This window comes from Athene noctua, chromosome 3 (assembly GCF_965140245.1).
Source record: "Athene noctua chromosome 3, bAthNoc1.hap1.1, whole genome shotgun sequence".
NCBI lineage: Eukaryota > Metazoa > Chordata > Aves > Strigiformes > Strigidae > Athene > Athene noctua.
The window spans coordinates 26858426-26879212 of record NC_134039.1 but is presented as its reverse complement, the minus strand read 5'-3'; the positions used below and the strand labels follow the sequence as shown (position 1 = coordinate 26879212).

The window sequence follows — 20787 nt, the reverse complement described above, 5'->3', positions numbered from 1 at the left end:
TAATAAAAGTGTTTGGTATATACAAAAAAAAGTCTTCCTTTGCAGAAGAAATAGTTCTCAGATGTGTTTTATCACAATGCCTTGGGCATGCAAAGTACATCTCTGTAGATACAGATTAATTTCTCATTTGGTGACACTTCATATTATCACTGGCTTCCTTTGATACTTGTGCTTTAAACTGGTAGTGATCACTTGTTCAAGGGAGTAAAGTGACTACAAAAAAAGCTGGAATCTCAGAGGACTCATGTTTGACAGTGGGAAAAAACACTTTTACCTGCGTATGACTACATCCAATCTGGCTCATAAGCTCAAAGTGTTACTTTCAGCACAGCTAGTTGAAATAGCGCAAGGATTTCAGCACCAGGGCAGTTCTGTGGTAGAAATACACTATCATAATTGGCATTAAGATAAGCTGAAGACTTGGGATAACCTAGCATTTCAGGACAGAACTGAGATGTACTGAGTATAACTGCAAAGTTGTAAGGATGACATCTGAAAATGGAAGGTATCCAGTTATCTCCTATATATTAGGGAATGGAATGTCAAGAGAGAGACTTCTGGGCTTGTAGTTGTTTGCTGGAGTTTCTAAGGAAGATGTGAAGTATTAGCACCAACCATGTGAATATGTGGTACTACACATAAAAATGAAGCAAAAATCAGCACAAGCTTACTAGTCCCCAAAAACCTGAAGACTTGATGAGTTCTTTCTCGACTTGATGAAATAATATTTGTGGGCCAATTCAGATACACTCAGTCATAGTCAGAGTAAGGATTATCTGGTTTAGTGGAGAAAAGGAGAGGAGAGGTTGTGGGATATGTGGTAACGTAAATGAGGTCATTCTTTTTGTTTTGAGTGACAGACACCTGTATTTACTTTGCCTAAATGTAGTCCTCCAGAGGTTATATATTTCAGATAAACTGATTATGCAGGTCCCAGTTACAGGCCATAGACACAGAGAGGCACCTCCAAAGGGAATTCTTCTTACGCATCGCAGATACCTACCTCAGGATGGCAGGAAGAACTCTCTGCTGAAGCCTATTTCTCCCCTTCAGTTACAGAGAGAGCTTGAAGAACTAGTGTATACAAGGTGTCTATCTTTGTGACAGCTAAAGCCAAATGAGAACATGCTTCCACCTAGAAGAACCAATGGGTTTGTACTGAACTGGAATGATCCTTCCAGATCCTACATTTGGGCTCTCTAGGTCAAGAGGTAGCAGGAAGAAAAATACCATGTTTCCTCCTGTGCAGACATCCTATCAAGGGATGTCTCATTTAATGAGGCATCATTTAAGTGTCAGGCATGATCAAATTACAGAAACACATTACAGTGTTTCAGGAAACAGCTGTTCACCCCAGCAATTAAGGAACTTAGAAATTGATTTGAGCAACGCACGTGATGAATATCCACGTGTCACAGGCGAAAATGAGCTACAAAACTACTTGTACACATCAAGAGATTCCTTTGCAATGTAGCCTTAGCAAGAATTGTACATGAGCCACAAATGATAGATAACTGAACAACAGCTATGAGGACGTATTAAGAAAGTGGTAAGATAGCTGGCACTATTGTGTGAAAAACCAGAGTAAGCATCATACCCTTCTGAAAGAGGTGGCACGTCAAACCACAGGCAAGGGTTTTCAGTCAGCCGACCAAGGCAGGGATGATGCATTATGACTGGAGTGCCAGCCAAGATGATCCTCCGAAAAGGGAGAACTGCTGTGTACCCGGGCTGCTCCCAGGCCCGCTCTCCCGCCACGGTGGTGCCCACCGTGCTAGAAATAATCTGGAAATAAGGCGGGGAGTTGGCGGTGAAAACGGCTTAAGTGCCGCCGTGGTTCACCGAAGGCAGGCCGGCCCCGACCTCGAGCACGGTGGCTGGTGTCGAGTCCTGCGGCGGCTGCCGGGGGGTTGGCAGGGGCAGCGAGGCCGGGGACCCACCGCGGCGGGCAGGCGGCTGCCAGGAGGACAGGGTTGGCCCGGCCTGACACGGAACCGGGAAGGCCCCCCAGGCACCCCCGGGCGGACCCCTCCGCGCCAGCACGTCGGAGGCGGCCGGGCCCGGGCCAGCACCCAGAGCTGGACCCGTCACCGACCCCGGCGGCGGCAGCAGAAGGGAAGCGGTCGAGCCCGGGGGCGGTGGCGTCGCTTCCTGGATGTGGCGCACGGTGCCGGAAACGGCCCTCGTCCCCCTCCCGCCGCCGCCATCACCACCTCCCTCTCCCTCCTCCTCCGCGCTCCCCCGCCCGCGGCTAGGTCCGCGCCGCTAGGGGCCCCGCCCATGAGGCGGCGGCGGCGGCGGTGGTGGTGGTTGCGGCCGAGCCGGGGCTGGGGCCGGAGCCGGGGGCAGTCGCCTGCCCGAGGGGCGGCGGCGGGCCGGGGCTGAGGGCCCTAATGCGGCTGCGGCCGAGGCCGTTCTGCCGCCGGGAAAGGCCCCGCCCCGGTGCCGGGCCCTATGCACCCCAGGTGAGCGCCCTCGCGTCCGCCGGGGCTGGGGGACCTGGGCAGGCGGGCGGGACCGCGGCCGGGCGAGGCGGGGGACGGGCACCGCGGGCCTTGCGACGGCGGCGCGCACCTCGGCCCAGGGGACGAGGGGCGAGGAGGGGGGGGTGGTGTCCCTAAAGCGTTCAGCGCCTCCCGCAGGCCCCGAGGTTTGGCCCCGGTGCTTCGACACCCTTCGGCACCAGGCGGGTGTGGTGGATCCCCCCCTCGGGCATCGCCACCCTGAGCAGCCGTTTGGGCCGAGGACGGGGGTGGCCCCGCCGGGTAGATGGACCCTCGGCACTCTGCCTGCCAAGCCGTCCCTGGAGGCAGGCGGGGTGGTTGACAAGGCTGGGAGGCCGTGCGATGTGAAAATCGGGCAGAAGTGACATGAAAGTTGGCGGCTCCGCTTGTGTAGCTCAGACCTTCGGGTTAACTTCCTTGACTTTGATGTATTTGGCCGTTTTTCCAGGGTGAGCAGTACCTTTCCTTACTGGAGTGGCGATCCAAGCTCCAGCTCTTGGTTGATACTGCAGAGCTTGGGCCTGCAGCTTGCAAAGGGCATGTGAGAGGCTTGGGTCAGTGTGGAGGCTGTTCAGTCTTGGTGCAGGGGTTTGTGGCAGCTGTGGGATCAGCTGGTCTTTCTGACCCTACAAACCACTGACTAGAGCTGGTGTGTGGTCAGGAGTGCCAGGGTGGGCAGAGCTAAGGCCAGGCAGAGCTTGCAGAGTTGTTGACAGGTGGGAGGCAACCGTGTCTCCTTCATGTCCCCATCCCCATGGACTGGTTCAGGCTGCATGTGCAGCTTGAGATCCCAGAGGACAGATGTGCCTGGTTTCTCTGGCATGTTTTTTTCCAAGGCTGGGGATTTGAGTTGTTGGGCAGTCCAGTGGTTTCTGCAGCTCTACAGCCATTCATGTCGTGTGTGCCCACTTGTGTAGCTTGAGAGGTGCAGGTACTCAAGAGCCACTGGTTGATTGCTCTGATGTCATCCATGGTGCCAGTTTTTAATGTGGTAGGACCACATGCCATGTCTGCAGAACCAGCCTGAGGCAGCCTGTTAAAACTCTATGCAATACACACACACCTGCAGAGGTGACTCTTGTCTCTGTTGGCCTGGTTCAAACTGACACTTTGTGTCCATTACCAGTTTTAAGTGATCTTTCCCCCTCCTCTCCCCTGACTGTTTTTTGAACTTGAGTGCGGTGTGCAGTAGTCATAATATAAATCAGATGCCATTGTTCAAGTAATTGTGACATTCAGCCTGCAAGTTGATTAGTGTTCACAATACTTTAATCACAGTGGCTTTGATTACAAGGAATGAGATTCTTTTCTGGATGGTGAGGAAAAAGCTGTGGTCTGTCTTTTTGAACTGGCTTTTTAATCCTAGTTATTGCTATCTAATATGATCAATATGTATTGATCGTGATGTGATCACAGTGTAAGTGGTTGATGAGCTTTATGCTTAGCTTTCTAAGGCAGAGCTTTTATGTGTCAATATCTGGTTTTGAGTTTGTTTGCTCAGCCCTTCTTCACCACAGTACAGTCAGTAATCAGGAATGCTTACTCCTGTTTCTCTTTACCCTCCCCTTTCTGTTCTCTTCTCCCCAGAATGAATGAAATGAACTTGAGTCCTGTAGGGATGGACCAGCTAACCTCATCCTCTGTGAGCAATGCCCTGCCCATCTCAGGGAGTCACTTGGGATTGGCAGCATCACCCACACACAACACCATACCAGCACCAGGTAATGGGGAAAGTTCCCACAAAGGCTATTGCAGCTCATGCTTTGTGTTTTACTGTCACAGGAATGTTCATAACTGGGTAGCAGTGCTTGCTTTGATAGCAAGTCATGTCTTTAGCAGGTAATGAGGTGATGTAGAATTGGGGAAGGATAGACCATAAACCATTGCTTATGCGGGCAAAGCAGAAGGCATGTGTGCTTACCAGGCTTATGCGTTAATGGGAGTCCTATTTTGTTCTAATGGGGTTTTGTTCCACGGATTTGCAGTGGGTGGCAGCAGAATCCTTTGAAATAGGAACTTTAGCTGCAAGTCCACCTCCATCTATGTGTATCTTCTCTCAGGTGAAAATAATGGGTTTTTACCTGTAAAGCAAAATGGTTTTCCTAGGGTTTTTTTTTGTCAGGGAACTACACAGACAAAAGTCCATTACAATTGTAAAGTAGAAGCTGGCACTACATAACATCCAAAAAAAGATCTAGTCACATTTAGGCATGCCTCTCAGTGCTGCGATAACTGTGATCCTTTCTTTGAAGCTTGACATCTTACTCTGACAGTACAATACTGTACTTCCATAGGGAGCTCCCAAGGAATTATTAACCTCTTTGTTTTGTGTGTTCATAGGTATGTTCTCAGGTAGCTCCATTGAATTTAAATGGGCATTTTCTTTTGCAGGTTTGCCTGTTGCAATTCCAAACTTGGGCCCCTCCTTGAGTTCCTTGCCCTCTGCTCTGTCTCTGATGCTCCCAATGGGTATTGGGGATCGAGGAGTGATGTGTGGTATACCAGAGAGAAACTACACCCTACCTCCGCCACCATACCCTCACCTGGAGAGCAGCTATTTCAGACACATTCTACCTGGTAAGTGGTCTGGTGCTGATGGATGGGAACAGAGAGAGAAATTGTTTTAAGGGCCACCTGTTTCTGTCCTGAAGCAGGCAAAACTGACTGTTTTGCAGAGCTGTAAATTCCCTGAGTTTGTCTGGAGTCTGTTGTGTTATTTACACACTTTTATTTTCAGATCTCTGTTGCTATATATGTCTACTAAGAGAACTGCAGGGCATTTTCTACTTAAACCGAGCCTCTGATCCCTCCTCCTGTTTTTAAGATTAACAGAAAACAAAGCATGCCTGGTTTCTATGTCAAATGGCTTGTAGTTTGAAAACTGCTGCTTTTTTTTTTTCCTCCTGTAGTCTGAAGCAGTACTTAATATATACATAATTGTAGGTTACAGTAGTTCAAAGCTCAAAAAAAAGTAAGCCATCAGCTGAGGAGTTTGGGCTCTTTCCCACCCATTGAGCCCATGGCATAGTGTTTCATCAGTTTTGTTCAAGGTTGATTTCCAAAGGCCTAAAATACCGATTTCTATCTTGATTCCTCTCTTGCATGTGTGTTAGAATATAAATGTAGAATTTGACATGTTAGTATATGATGACATAGAAATCTGAGCTTTAAATATAGTCCTTGTTTTGTTTTGTAGCTAAGATTAACAGGGTAGAAGTGGGTAGATAAACTTCTTCAAGGTCAGCCAGTGAGTGTTGCTGGTTCAGCCTAGGTTAGGAGAAGAATCAGCTCTCATCCAACTACATTTTGACTACTGGCTGAACTTTCCAACTGCTTAGGAGTAACCTTTCCAACTGCATTACATGTCTGCCCATTTTGAGGGCAAAGAGTAGAGGAGGAGACAGTGCATTTGAGGACCAAAAGTATTTGCCATTCTTCTGAGCTGTAATAATTTATGCAGAAATGTATTTTTCTATTTCTAGTTTGCATGATGTTTAGTCTGATGTTTCATAGGGTTCTTCTGTCAGTCATCTTACTGCCTTCAAGGATCCTCCTTGTACAAGCCACAAGGCAGGTTTGCATGCAGAAATGTGATGTAAGCTGGTTAAATTTAACTGTCCATTTCTTGGCTTAGGCATTTTTAATAGGGTGATGCTGCAAAAAGAGCGTCTGTATTTGCATCTGTGTAATTACAGACATGTTTGAATGGAAAACTTTTACAGAACAAATGGCTCTTAGGGTTCAAGGTCAAAAAGAAACATGCTGACTCAGATCTCGCAGAATCTGCAAAAATCTGTCTCTGTCTCTGCTGGAAGTACTCTTTACTAGAATGTGCAATGTATTTCCTCCAAAGATTTTTCTTAGCTTTGTCCAACAAGAGAAGTTGATAGTATGTAAATACAGGTTAGTGTTTCTTTGTATCTTAAGTTCCAAGGTTGTTTGATGTTGAGAAGCTTCCCAGAACTACCAGAAAAGATGTTGAGACTTTCTGATTTAAATTTAACTGGGCTCTTGTTTTAGGAGAAACAACATACTTTTCATGTAAGGAAAGACATCAGATGATTCATGATACTTTAGAGAGACCTTATCTTTGTTCTTCAGAATAGCAGTTGGTGATCTTGGAGATGGACAGTTGTGTCACTTAGTCTTAGATGAAGGAAGTAGTCATTGTTAAAACTTAAATACCTAAGCAAAAAGGATGTATCCTTGAGAACCATTTCTACTTCTTCTAGCAAAGATGAACCAGGGATTATCAACTACTAGATTCCACTAGCAGTCCCTCATCCTTTGTCAGCTATTTCTTGAGAATGAAAAATTATGCCTAACGTGAAAAACTTCTTTCTGATTTAGTCTTTGTACTGAGGAGCCTAGCTTAAATGCCGCTGGAAATTTGACTGTTCAGAGTTTGACAAGTAACTAGAGACCTGCTCAGTTGAATGGAAACTCTGTATTTGCTGTCAAATGATAGTTTCACAAGAGTGTTGCGTTGGCATATGTTTGTGAGCTGTGTTTCAGAATTAGTGGGTTTTTATTGGACATAATGTAAAGAACGTATCTTCAAGGATTTACATCTTTACTGTGCTGCCATGATGGGGTATTTTTGTTCAAGATTTGAAAACTGATGCCATCTCACTCTCTTTTCTTTCTCCCTCTCATTCTGTCAGGTATCTTATCTTACTTGGCTGACAGACCTCCACCTCAGTACATTCATCCCAACACTATAAATGTTGATAGCAATCCAACATTGTCAGTCTCCAGCAATCCTTCAGCCCTAGATACCTATCAGCCCAGTGGAACCGTGGGACTGGAACCAGGGATTGTCTCCATGGACTCCCGCACAGTGAACACCCATGGTGCCCAAAACCTGCATCCTAGTGACAGCCACGAGGTAGCACTGGATACTACAATCACTATGGAGAGCGTTTCAAGGGTAACCAGCCCTATCTCTGCAGATGGTATGACAGAGGAGCTTACAATGGATGATGTAGCCGGGGATCATTCACAGATTCCAAATGGCTCCCAGAGCCATGAACCTTTAGCCGTAGACACGGTGGGGAGTAACTTGACATCGGACGCTGTGGGACACAGCAGTGTCATTCCCATTCATGGTAGCACTTTGGAACTCCCTGTTGTCATGGAGCCCAACCACATCGCTGAGCGGGTGACAGGAATATCGGACAGCACACTAAATGACTCCATTCATACTGTGGCCATGAGCACAAGCTCTGTGAGTGTGGCGCTCTCTACCTCACACAACCTAGCTTCCCTGGACTCGGTAGCCTTGCACGAAGTGGGCCTCAGCCTCGAGCCTGTGGCGGTGTCTTCCATAAATCAGGAAGTAGCCATGGGGCCAAGTCACGTGGATGTGTCTGCAGACAATCTTGCCTTCGTACCATCCTCTCTGCAAATGGAAGACTCCAACTCGAACAAGGAGAACATGGCAACCTTGTTTACTATATGTGAGTGGGCTTTTCCTGCTTTCTTGGGGTAGGGTTTGTTATGTAGCTGTTGTCTGGTGGGATGACAGAACTCTTGTTGCTAGTCTTACAGATTTCTGCTGAAAGAAATTTAGTTATTTAACAAGTCCACAAAAGTTGAAACATCTGCAGTGGCAGATTAACTCTGCTGAAATGACACTAGTTGGAAGTAGTCATAATAGGAGACATTTTAGCATCATTCTCTTTGTATCCATCTCCCACGTTGCCTTGAGGTTGGAAGCTGAGTTCTTTATGAACCTCTTGCCTTTTGGATATGCTGATATTATCCTTTGCAATGAGACTTTTGTTTTTTAAAGTCACATCACAAATGACTCTTCTTGCTCTGTTAAAAAGCCCACAACAAACACCACCACAAGCCATATATTTCATCAAGTGGGTATAGTTGTTGAGTATGATGTTATGTGATTTTGCAAAATTTTTATTAAACCATGAACAATCATCATGAAAATGTTCTCAACAAGATCTGCTGGAAAAAAGAGCAGAGAGGGAAAGTTTTTAATATTTGTAATTATTCTCAAAAAAGGACTTCAGTCCAGAGATTAGTTGATCTCCTAGGAGGAGAGGAGCACTGCTCTCTCAATTCTGTCATCATTCAAGGAGTGGTGTTTGAGAACTGTGAAGTTCTCTTTTGCTGGAACAGAGATTTGAACTTCCCACCCCTGAAGCGTAAGGCCAGCTTTTATATTCGCATTTTATTAGTTGTGGTAGCATTGCTGAGCACTGCTTTTGCATGCAATCAGGACCTACAATTGCCAGAGCCTTATGACAAGCCTTGCCTGCAGAACATTTTTTAAGAAATGGAAAGAAATAGTACCTTGGTTAGCAGTGATAGAGGGGCTGTTTAATGCAAAGTCTATAGTCAGACATTTGAATTAGAACTTTTATTCTGTGGGATAAAATATAACTTAAAATTAGGTGAGTGTAGAACAGTGATGAATTTACAGCTCCTAGAGGAAAAGTTTTACAGCTCATGCACAGCATCTATTGCATGTTGGAAGAAATAATGATCAAAATACTATGATATCCAGCATGCTGGTGGTGAGATCGCATGTCTTATTCACCTGAGTGAGATCTGATGTGCCAGTTTATTGTCACTACACTTAAAATAGACCTAAGGGGTTTCCCAGATGATGCTCCCCATTGGTAGTATGCTGCAACGGCTGTTGCATGCCCAGTGCTTTCATGTGATTTGCAAAATACATCTTTGACTTGGGAAGGTTTAAATTTTAACTTTTTTGTTGTTCTTTTTAAACTTCTCCTGAATAAAACATGAATTTGTGTCCAGATAGGTGACAGCAAAGAGGAGTTGTTTTAGAGCCTCTCAGTGGTTTTTCCTCACTGCAAAGGCAGGAGTCAGGGCCTTTTTCAGAAAACTTTGTACATTGTTCCTAAGTGGGAAGAAATGTGTACCTTTGCTACAATCCTTAATGTTTGCAAAAGCTTAAGTAGCCCTTTTTTGGTCATCTTTGCTTACAGTTCTAGGTATCCACATCAAAGAAGTAATCACTGTGATTTTTTTTTTTTTTTTCATTATTTGGCAAGGACAGAAATGGTATATTTCGCTTCCTGTAGAATGTAGGGTTTTTTTTCTCAACTTCTTAAAAATGTATGAATCCCTAAACCTTTCCAAGTGGAAGTGTCACATGCCTAGAACTTGCTTTTCTTCCTCTTTGCCTCTCCTTGGGGTTAGACCCATAGTGGTCTGTGCTAGGCAATGCTTAAAAAAACCTGTTTCAAATAGTGTTTCTCATTACTCAGGTCTGGTTGTTGTCACTGTACATGTCATCTGTGCACATGAACAATGCTTATATAGGCTCTACCTAATAATTTTCTAAGTACTTTCCTATCTGTAATTGTATAGTTGCTCAAACTGTACTTTGTATGGGGTTAGATTATGGTACCCTGATGTGTGAAGAGAGCATCCCAAAAACCTCGTTAAACAAGTAATAATGGAGCTGCTGTTTATGCCTGCTGAAGACTACGTCTGTAATAGGTCTTTTGTGCTAGAGTTGGGCCATCAAGAGGCCAAAGAAGGTCTTTGTGGAGATCCTGTTTAATTTAGCTGAGCATCTTTCTTCAGAAGAATGATTTATATCAGGAGGGGGGTTGCTGAGTAGGTGTTGGTTGCTCCATTCATAGAGAATAAAAATGACATAGTTTTTCTAGATTAGAGCATTTTATGCTGTACTTTTTCCCAAATTTCTTAGACCAAATACTTTCAGTAGTTTATTTTTCAGCAGTACATATGCTGAATGACAGATTGGTTGTGTTGCTACTGATTCTTCTCTTTTTGTTCCATTCAGTGGCACACCATAGAGATGTACTGTATGAGTTTATTGCAGTGAGTCCTTCAGAAGCAGCAATGAGGTCAGGTTTTTTTGCCATGAAGATTTGCACATTGTCTGAATTTAAATGGAGATAAGGCAATTTGTGGGTTCAAATTAGAAAAATTTTAGAAAGAAGACCTTACTGTCCCTTTGCATCAATATCCTTGAGGTTCTACATGCAAGATAACTCTTGTGTTCCTGGTAAAATCCAAACCATAATGAGTTAGAAAGTGGTTTGGTAGGCTTGGACTTTTCTGCCAATAAAGGTCATTTCACCTGTGATGAGAGAGAAAATAGCTCTTCTGTCATCAGCGTTACTGCCAGCTCTGGGGAGACTACCATCCATTTTGCAGTAGTTTTGATGGAGAGTGGATTCTGTCCCATTGCTAGAATGCCTCTGTAGGGATAGTCTAGAGTCTAGGTGATTAATCTGCCATCATGAAGGCAGGTGGAGATCCTCATGTTTGATCTGAATTGGATAGGAACACTGACTTGTACTGTGGTGCCCATCTCACTGAATAATACAGTTCGTATTCTTCTGAGTAAAAGCTAGTAAAGAGGACAAGCTAAAACATACAGAAGCAGCCTTTGGCAGGAGCTGAGCTGGAACATACTGGTTGGGAGCTGGTTGTACCGTGGGGGCTGTTGCATCTTTTTAATCCATGTTGTCCCCTCCCATCTCTGCAGGGTGCACGCTGTGTGACAAGGCATATCCATCAGACTGCCCAGATCATGGGCCCGTCACCTTTGTCCCTGACACACCAATAGAGAGCCGAGCTAGGCTTTCTCTCCCTAAGCAGCTTGTCCTCCGGCAGTCTATCATGGGAGCTGAAGCAGGTAAGAATCAGATTGCTATACATTTCTATGCAGAGGTTTAAAAAACACTTACTGTGTGAAATCCAACACCATAGTGATTTAAATGTGGGAAAGAAAGGTGCAACAGAGAGGTGGTTCCCTCTTCTGTAATCACCCTGAGTTACATTATGCAAGAGCTTCTTTTTCTCTGGTTACTGTTTAGACTTCATCTAGATTCTAGGGGTGCTGCCACAGAACATTACTGAAACACTTCATAAGGTCAAGCACAAGCAAGGTCATGTGCTAAACAGCCAAGCACAGTTTTGATAAGAAAACATTACAGCAATTGCAGGTTGGGGGAAGATACCAATTAGAAATGATAGAGATTTCTGTCTGCTTGTTCATCAGCTTGGTTTACTACCTGTGGGTCCTCTGGGTGCTCTCACTGGAGTACTGATCACTAGTGACTCTTTTCTTCCTGTGTCGTGCCCCGTCCCCTGTGCCCCCCCCCCCCCCCCATTTACATTTGGGATGTAGACTGTGCCTTTGTCAATGGATGTGGACCTTGTTACTGTATTTCATGTCATTGTCACCTGGAGATCAAAGAGTACAGTGCAATACTAAGGATCTGAAGGCTAAAGAAGAATGTGATTATTGGCTTGCTTAGTGATGCTGCTTGTTGAGAGTAGAAGACATCTATTCTTTCCAAGCTGCACTAGTTTCCAGTTCGTGAAAGCTATTTAGTGTATTCATGTAGACCTATATATATATATATATATATATAAATGTTTAATAATAAATAATATACATGCAGGAATCCCTCTGCCCATGACAGAAATACAGCTGCCTCTGGGGAGAAATGCAGAAGCTGCTTAACAATGCCCAGCAACAGTTCTGGAAATTCCTGGGGATTAGGTAGGCGAAATGTAGTTACTGAAACTAGTATTTTTTGCTTCTGCAGAAAGTGCCATGAAAACTTTAATTGGTACAGGTGGCTAGGATCTTAGTTTTATAGCTTACTGAAAAGTAAATTACTTGCTTTTGACAAACAAAATAAATATTTGTAATTACAACAAAGCGGCTCCCAATAGTGTCATGTGGTGGTGGTGGTTCTTGTCTCTGCCTTAGGTATGTTTTACATGTGAAGTAGAAGCTTTGATGATCTTATGCCTAGATATTACCCCTGGAGCATTATCTCATAAACCTCCCACCTCTTTGTTATGCATGATTAGTTGTTTAAATAATTGATTTCTGTAGATTTTGGTCTTCTACTGATAGGTGTGTGGACACGAGAAACTGTTCCTGTAAGGACTTGTTTTGGACCTTTGATTGGGCAGCAGAGCCATTCTTTAGAGGTGGCTGACTGGACAGACAAAGCAGCTAGTCACTTCTGGAAGGTCAGTGGATGTTACAGTTCACAGAGTTTGCAGGCATGCCTTTATGTGGTGAAAGCCACCACATGACACAGCAGCTTTAACATTACCATCCTTGCCAAAAATAAAAATGAATGTAGTTTGTTTAATACTTGATATCAGCATAGCAGAACTGTATATCGTGTAATATGCTGGTAATCAATCCTGAACAAGCTTCTTTAATGCCTTTTCTTTTAAAGGACTGTATGTGGTTTCCAGTATTTGTGTGGAGCTGCAGCAGAGATTGTATATGAATTACTAGGCAGCACTTGTTTGTCTTGTATCATTGTTTATTGAAAGTTCCCCCAGGTGGTGAATGATTTGTTTTAGGAAAGCTGCTTTAAAGCTTTCTTTTTCACATTATTTCATGTTCAGAAAGTAAAACTGATCTATATAAATAAAACACATACTGTTTGCCCAGATATTATTCACAAGACTTGGCTTGTAAGAAAAGCAGCCAAATGCATTTCTGCTGGGAGCTAAAGGTGGTGTGTGGGAAAGATGCTGATGAACAGTCTTCCTAGCCTCCTGGGTAGCAGAGAGGTCAAGATTCCTGTGTGAAGGGGAAAGTAAGGAGTAAGAATGGGGCTGTGGTCTTGGCAATGGCAATGGAGATCTCCTGGCTTGTTCTAGGTAAACACATCCTCTCTTCAAGAAAGAAGCTGGCTTTCACTGTATTTGTGGCTGTGTTTTGTCCTAAGAGTGCATTTGTTTTTCCTGGTAGTTCTATCACAATGGTGTCCTGGAGTTCTGCATCATTACAACTGATGAAAATGAATGTAACTGGATGATGTTTGTCCGCAAAGCCAGGTGAGAACCACTTGCACTGTGCTAAGTACCTTGGCGTCTGAGCTGCAGGCTTCATAGGAGGCTGTGTTGGATAATGTGTGCTGCTGCACTGACTGTGCAGTTGGGTAATGAGCTCAGGACCAAGGGACATTCAAGGAGTTATCTAGGCATCTTGGTCTGGTGGGGAGAATGAAATAGAGCACCCAGTGGAGAATGTTATGGGGGAACCAGTACACATGCTATAGTAAAACAGCCCCAAACCTGCCCCCGTGTACTTTGTTTCCCATGTTCTAAAGCTTTAAACCAGGCTCTTTTTATATTAGCTTACTGTGTATTGCTTATTATTGCCTTCCCTCTATCCCATTCCTTTTGGATACATCAGTGAAGATGATGTTGATTGCCTTTTTGGTTTTAATACTTAATTACTAAAGTGTCCCGGGGTTCTTTTGGCCATGTTTCAAGCTCTTACAGCTTGCAAGAGTTGTCCTTTTCAGTTTTTCTGGAGCCTATGATGAAAACTGTCCAGACTGGCTTCAGTATTGCTCCGTACATGGTCCCTTGAGAAGGCTGAACCTTTCCTATTGTTCTGTGATGCAAAGTAGTTTTCCCCTGCAATTCATTTCATTGCTCCCATATGCAGGCGTCAAGAAGTTAATGTTTGATCTCCTACTGCAGTGGGGGACAGCTTTTGCTGGTTTCAGATACTGGGAATAAACATATGCAAGATATGGCTCCAGAAGATGAATTAACACATCTTGGAAATGCTTTGCAAGAGTTATTTTTGAAGATAATTTTGCTTTAAGAATTTACTGGTATTTATTTCTCCCTCATGTTATCTATTTCTCCCTCATGTTCTCTATTTCTTAAGTGGGTTAATATGAAAAAAAAAATGTTTTTGTAGTTTCTTAAGGATCATAAACTCTCTTCTCTCAACCCACTCAAATGTCTATTAATAATTTTCTCAGCAAGATACCACAGTGATTTGAAAACTCTATAATTTGGTGGAGCAGATTGGCTCACAAGGTCCTGTTTTCCTTTCCTTTAATAAAAAAGGACAGAAGTGGCAGACGTGAAAGTTTTTATAATGTGGTGACAAGCACTGAGATTCTCTCATTACTGATTTATAGGAATTTCCTTATTTTTTTTCTCTTTTTTAAAAAGTAATTATTTCTGGAGGGTTTTTTTTCATAACTCTCATTACTACAGGAACCGGGAAGAGCAGAATCTGGTAGCTTATCCTCACGATGGAAAAATTTACTTCTGCACCTCTCGGGATATCCCGCCTGAACACGAGCTTCTCTTTTATTACAGTCGGGACTATGCACAACAGCTTGGTAAGTAAGCGGTCATCTTGGCTTTGCAGGGAGTACTCAGTTTGAATTCCCTTTTAGTGCCATCTCTGGGCACTGTAACTTGGGAGTGCATTATGTTCCTTCTCAGTTCCTAGTGGTGCATGTCATAATTTCCTTTCATGGCTACAGGAGTACCATTGTTCGAAAAAACCATTTCACTGTCTAATTCCACTGATCAGGAGTAAATGATTGCAGTTTTAGACAAAAAAGGTTGGTTTTGTTCTGTTCATCCATCTGGTGCTAAGGGGATTTTGCTAGCTGAAGATGTTCCTATTCTCCCCCACTTTAGTTGTGATAATTTAGGTTTGGTGGAGCTGTGCTCAAAATCATTCCAATGTTTGGTCCCCCAAAATATTTGAAATGGCCCACCTAAAAGAACTGAAGAGCAGCCACCGGAGCTGAAAGGAACAGGGGTGAAAATCTCTGCAGCTGGCTTTGCTACCACAGAAAAAGTGTTAACATGGATCATGCTCACGCTCTGTTAGGCATTGCTGTGCCTCATTAAAAGTGATGCTTTTGTGCCCAAAGGTGTCCCTGAACATCCAGACGTGCACATCTGCCACTGTGGAAAGGAATGTGCTTCCTATGCAGACTTCAAGGCCCACTTGAGCAGCCATATTCATAGCCACCTCCCCAGTCAGGGGCACAGCAGCAGCCATGGGCCAGGCCACAGCAAGGAAAGGAAGTGGAAGTGCTCCATGTGCCCCCAGGCTTTCATCTCCCCTTCCAAGCTCCACGTCCACTTCATGGGGCACATGGGTATGAAGCCACACAAGTGCGATTTCTGCAGCAAAGCTTTCAGTGATCCTAGCAACTTACGGACACACCTCAAGATACACACAGGTAAGGGCTGGGGACTCTGTAAAGATGCCTGTGCTAGTAAAACATAGGGACAGGACTTGTTCTCTCTAATCCTTTGGCCAGTTGGCAGGGCATAGCTTGTGTCCATAAATCTAAGCTCTCAGAAACACAGAATCATAGAACGTTTTGGGTTGGACCTTTAAAAATCATCTAGTCCAGCCCCCCTACCATGGACAGGGACATCTTTCAGTAGATTAGCTCACTCAAAGCCCTGTCCAATGTGGCCTTGAACACTTCCAGTGGTGGAGCATCCACATCTTCTCTGGGCAACCTGTTCCAGTGCCTCACCATCCTCATGATAAAAAAATTTCTTCTTTATATCCAATCTAAATCAATCCTCTTTCAGTTTAAAACTGCTGCCCCTTGTCTTGTCACTACCGGCCTTGGTAAAAAGTCTCTCTCCATCTTTCTTATAAACTCCCTCTAAGTACTGGAAGGTCGCAATAAGATCTGCCTGGAGCCTTCTCTTCTCCAGGCTGAACAACCCCAACTCTTTCAGCCTTTCTTCACAGGAGAGGTACTCCAGCCCTCTGATCATTTTTGTGGCCCTCCTCTGGACCAGCTCTAACAGGTCCGTTCTTTCTTGTACTGGGGACCCTAGAACTGGCTGCACTACTCTCAAGAGCTGAGTAGAGAATGAGAATCATCTCCCTCGACCTACCTTTCTAAGAATGGGTAGCATCCTGACTGTCTGTAGGAATGATCTCTAGTCCATGCTGACCGCAGCTAATGCCTGGGCACTGCGTGAGAGAGTCCTGGGTGGCATGGGATAGGACTGCGCTGGGTTTAGTCTTCTAGAACAGTATGTAGACCTGTGTTCTGGCTGATAGTGCTATGTCTAAGCATTTGATGAGTCGAAGTTGATTACAGTTGGGAAGAAGTCTTGGCCTTCATCTGGGAGACAGAAAACCTTTTTACCCCACACAGCAGACCCAGTGCTGGCAGCTATGATAAAACAAGGGTTCCCTTCTGGTCATGAGAAAAAGCCAGTTGGGTTTGAGAGCTTGTAATGTGGACAGTTGTGCACTCAATTAAATATGAGGCTGAGATCTTTCTCCTCTTCCCCACTTGAATTGTTTCTCATCTTAAGAAAATGGCCCAAGACTGAAATTGGTGATTGTGGGGTTAGACTCATGTGGATAAGGCTCAGCTTTGTCACTCATTAAAACTTAAGTCTGCACATGCTGTTGACTTCTGTGGGCATTTGGATATGACTGGAAGCTTTGGCGATAAAGGGAGAATTGCCAACAGAGCAGTGAATGAACGCTGGAAGAGGAAAAAAAATATTGAAAGATTTTTCAGCTGTGTAAGAAGAGAGGAAGTATGAAAAGGCATGGATTTAACAGAGTGTGGACAGGGGAGAGAGCGAGGGACAAATACAGGCCAGCAATAGACAGTGTGGATATTTTTGCCACTATTTTTTCTCAGTAAGGTGGAAATCACAGAATGCAAATCATAAAGCAGGAAAGGGAATAAAACTGGGAGTTCAGTGCACTGGAGTCAAGCATAGGAAGCCATGGGCTCAGTAGGGAGGAGTTTTAATAAACTGATCAAGTACAAGTGTGGTATATACAACCACAGAACACTCGGTGGGATAGCAATGCAGGTGCTATTCAAACTTAGTCTGAATTCACATAGCATGCAGGGGTTTTGAACTATTTCTGGCAAAGAATAATGAAAGAACTACAGATAAATGGAAAAATGGGATAAAACACAGAAGTTAGCAAAGAGCCAATGAGCTTTGTACCTGTGTGTTTGAGAACTTGTTTTTCTAGACAAAGGCAATGCACTGCATTAAATGTGGTTGGGCTCCAGTAAGGCATCAGATACAGTTCCTGTGGGAAATCAGTGGAGATGGGGATGTACTGATGTACAGTAATGACATGACTACCATGGTTAATATTATAAAGGAGTCTACCATTATTGTCACTCAAGAATTCATATTTAATAAGCCTAGTGTTGAATGTTTGCCTGAATCTCTTTGCTGGAAGATTTACAAGCATACTGGTGATGTTTTGATATGCAGAACAGGGAGGCACAGCTGATCTAAACAAGAAGCAGAAAGTCTTGTCTTATACGAAAGGCTGACTGATCACAAGCACTGGAGGAAGAGGAATCTGGGGTGTTTAGAAGGACAAAGTGCAGAACGACACATCCCATGAAGGGCTCAGTGGTTCGAATCAGTAGCATTGAAGTGTTTTTTTTGGCTTGGGGGCATGGCCTAGGGGCTGAAAAGTTTTGGGAACGATGAAATGAAGTCAGATGCCTTTTTTTTTTTTTGCACAGCTGAATCTAGACTGTAACTAGGTAGGCCTTTATGCTGAGTCTGAAAGAGCTGCAGGAGGAAACAAGTCCTGTTCACAAAGAATCTGCCTTTCTTCAGGGTAAAATTTTATTCTTAAGAAGTGGTCAGGCTTGTTTGCTTACTGTATTTCTTGGGACACTGACTGACAATTTGTGGGTGTATGTGTGTAATCACAGGTCAGAAGAATTATCGCTGTACCCTCTGTGACAAGTCATTTACCCAGAAGGCTCACCTGGAATCGCACATGGTCATCCACACAGGGGAGAAGAATCTGAAGTGTGATTACTGTGAAAAGCTATTCATGCGGAGGCAGGATCTCAAGCAGCATGTACTCACTCACACACAGTAAGTGATCTCACAGGGTGTGTTGGACTGGCCAGTGCAATAAAAATGAATCTCCAGTTTGCAAATAGTTTGGCCCTCATTCTCTAAGATGACAGAGAAGTCAATCTGGATAAATTCCTTTTTCCTGGCTGGAGTTGTCCTACTCTAGTGTTTGCAGTATTTTAACGACACAGTAAATTCCAGGCATGCCCCTTGTCTTGTGAAATGGCATTCTGGAGTGTTCACCATTTTGACGTGAGGGGAGGGTTAACTGATTTACATTTAGTTTTCTGCTGAGAACTGTTTTCACATCCTAGCATGACCATGAAAAATCATAAACTCCTCAATGCTATTCTCACCAAGCAGCTTGTTAGTGAAGTCTCTTTCTGTTTGCACCGGTGGGGTACAGCAGTGCAGCCATTCCCAGCTCTTAACCTCTCCCCCAGGTCTCATTCATGCACTTGGGTCTCCTGGTCCTCCTGCAGGGAGATGCCCGTGGTCAGTGCCAACCCCCAGGTCCTTCTCCAGTTTTCTACAGGTCTCTCCCAGCCCCTCAGCTCTCTGCCAGGCCAGATCATTCCTTTTGCTGTGAGAATCCCTCTGTCCTGTTTAGCTACTCCCAATACAAGGTCCTCCCTTAAAGGCTTATTACCTAGAGCTAGTCCCTCTGCTTATTTTATTGTCAGCATCTGGTTCTTGTACTCACTTGTAGTCGATTGCTGCTTCTGTCATTCTGCTTAGGAGACAGCATAGTGCAGCTAGTGTAAGCAATAGGCAGACAGACAGACTCGCTTTGCTGCTTGTTCTTAGGGCCATAGCCAAAAGCGCCACTGCTGACGTGTTTTGCACAGTTGTCTACACTATTTGACTGTTGCAGCCTGGTAAGCCTCTTCTTAGTATTTACAGACTCACGGCTGTTAGCACTCAGCAGTTTTGTTTTCTGTTTTGTTCTTTCCTCCCCCCCAATTCATGCAGGGTGGGAAGGAAGGAGACTAACTCCTTCTACCATGGTAACATTGCCCTTGCCAAAACACAGAGTTTAACCAGAGTTTGGTCTTAAAAATAAACAAAACTGCTGTAGACTTCTTTATCATCAGAAAAGAAAAACAGTTGGTTACAAGCTAGCAGTTAGTCCAAAAAGCCTGCCTTTTGCCTATGATGTTGGGGCCGTGGGTGTGAAGAACAGAGGAGAGGGGCTTTGTGTACATACTGTGTGAGAGAAAACTGAGCAGTATTTATACTTCAGCGCTGCCACAATGCTGTTATTTCTGGTCTGCTTCTCCTTCAAGCATACTGGAAGTAATATTTAGGAGTAAGACTAACTCTTTCATTCACCTGTCCTGTCACCATCACCCCACTATTTAATACAGTATCAGCTGCCTGTAACTTCTTCATGTCTTGCAGAGAACGGCAGATCAAGTGCCCCAAGTGTGACAAGCTGTTTCTGAGGACAAATCACCTGAAGAAGCATCTCAATTCACATGAAGGAAAGAGGGACTATATCTGTGAAAAATGCTCCAAGGCATATCTAACCAAATATCACCTCACTCGCCACTTAAAAATATGTAAAGGCCCCACATCCAGCCTGTCTACTCCAGAGGAGGAAGAGGAAGAGGAATCAGAGGAGGAATTACTAGACTCTATGAGGACTGAAGACTGTAGGATGAACAATGGAGTCTATTCAACAGGTGATGCCCTCTCCAGAAACAAATAAAAAGAGAGAGGGAAGTTTTCTTGGATGGTAAAACTGGGGAAGGAAAGAAATCCTCTCCCTTGTTCCCCCAGTCAACAGCATATGTCAAATGAGGAGCTTTCCTTCGGTTTTGGTCTCTGCACTACCACTGCTTAATAAACTCTGTAGCCAAAACACTGAATGAGAATGGATCATGCACATACAAGTGACTACTGCTAAGAAGGAAATGAGGCAAGGAGATGTTTTCTACACACAGTATGCATACTTCTTTTCCATTCAGTGCCAGGATATATGACACACCTTGCATAGCCCTTGGAGTCAAGAGCCACAAACCAGAAATGAGGTCAAGTAATTGGAGTGACATTATGAGCCAACTGTCCTTAACTGCCAAAGCTGTGACAGTAAGTAAAACAAAAAAATGGTGGTGGCAACTGATGTGGGGTTTTTTTTGTAATACTTTAACTGAAGGATGTAGTTTGGCACAGAGCAAAGACTGTCAATGCTCAGGTTTCCTTCTAAAAATAAATAAAAAAGATTTGTGGGGTTTTTGTTTGTTTTGTTTTTTTTTTTAAAAAGCCAGCAAAAATCAGCATTTGCAGACAAAGCAATTGCCCCACTACAGAAAATCAAATATTGCTTCTTAGTCTAGTTCACTAGAACATATAAGCAGGTGAAGAGGTAAAGACTCAGTAGGGAAGAGGCTTACAGATGATCAGAGAGTGTTTATAGTATATATTACTTTTTGTGCTGTAAACCTTTTACCACCTAGATTGATGGGAGGGTTTGCTGCTAATACTATTTATGGAATGAAGATGTATTTCATTTGGTTGTTTTAACAAAAATTAAAGATGTGGCTCTTTTCTAATGTTCTTTTTCAATGTTTATACATTCTCAGAAAATTATTTCCTATTTCTGATAAAGGTGTTA

The 20787-nt window shown here is 43.9% G+C and overlaps 1 protein-coding gene across 2 annotated transcripts; it reads left to right on the top strand.

Moving 5' to 3' along the window:
• Positions 1-2186: 2186 nt before the first annotated feature.
• Positions 2187-20709, top strand: PRDM4 (PR/SET domain 4). Of its 2 annotated transcripts, XM_074902378.1 has the most exons (11): positions 2187-2465; positions 4092-4225; positions 4896-5081; positions 7169-7963; positions 11017-11166; positions 12403-12521; positions 13261-13346; positions 14532-14659; positions 15206-15520; positions 18020-18188; positions 19572-20709. In XM_074902378.1, exons 1-11 carry the CDS (start codon positions 2455-2457, stop codon positions 19879-19881), a joined length of 2403 nt encoding a protein of 800 aa, XP_074758479.1. In that variant the 5' UTR covers positions 2187-2454; the 3' UTR covers positions 19882-20709. The 2 variants fall into 2 exon arrangements, with proteins under 2 accessions (XP_074758479.1, XP_074758480.1); XM_074902379.1 differs by lacking the exon at positions 2187-2465 and having other exon boundaries at positions 4087-4225.
• Positions 20710-20787: the final 78 nt, after the last annotated feature.

What these genes read in the sequence shown, in the direction of transcription:
- PRDM4 (XM_074902378.1), top strand. An exon ending in GGCAACCTTGTTTACTATAT is followed by an intron (nt 7,964 to 11,016) that starts GTGAGTGGGCTT and finishes CCATCTCTGCAG; the next exon opens with GGTGCACGCTGTGTGACAAG. An exon ending in CATGTACTCACTCACACACA is followed by an intron (nt 18,189 to 19,571) that starts GTAAGTGATCTC and finishes CATGTCTTGCAG; the next exon opens with AGAACGGCAGATCAAGTGCC.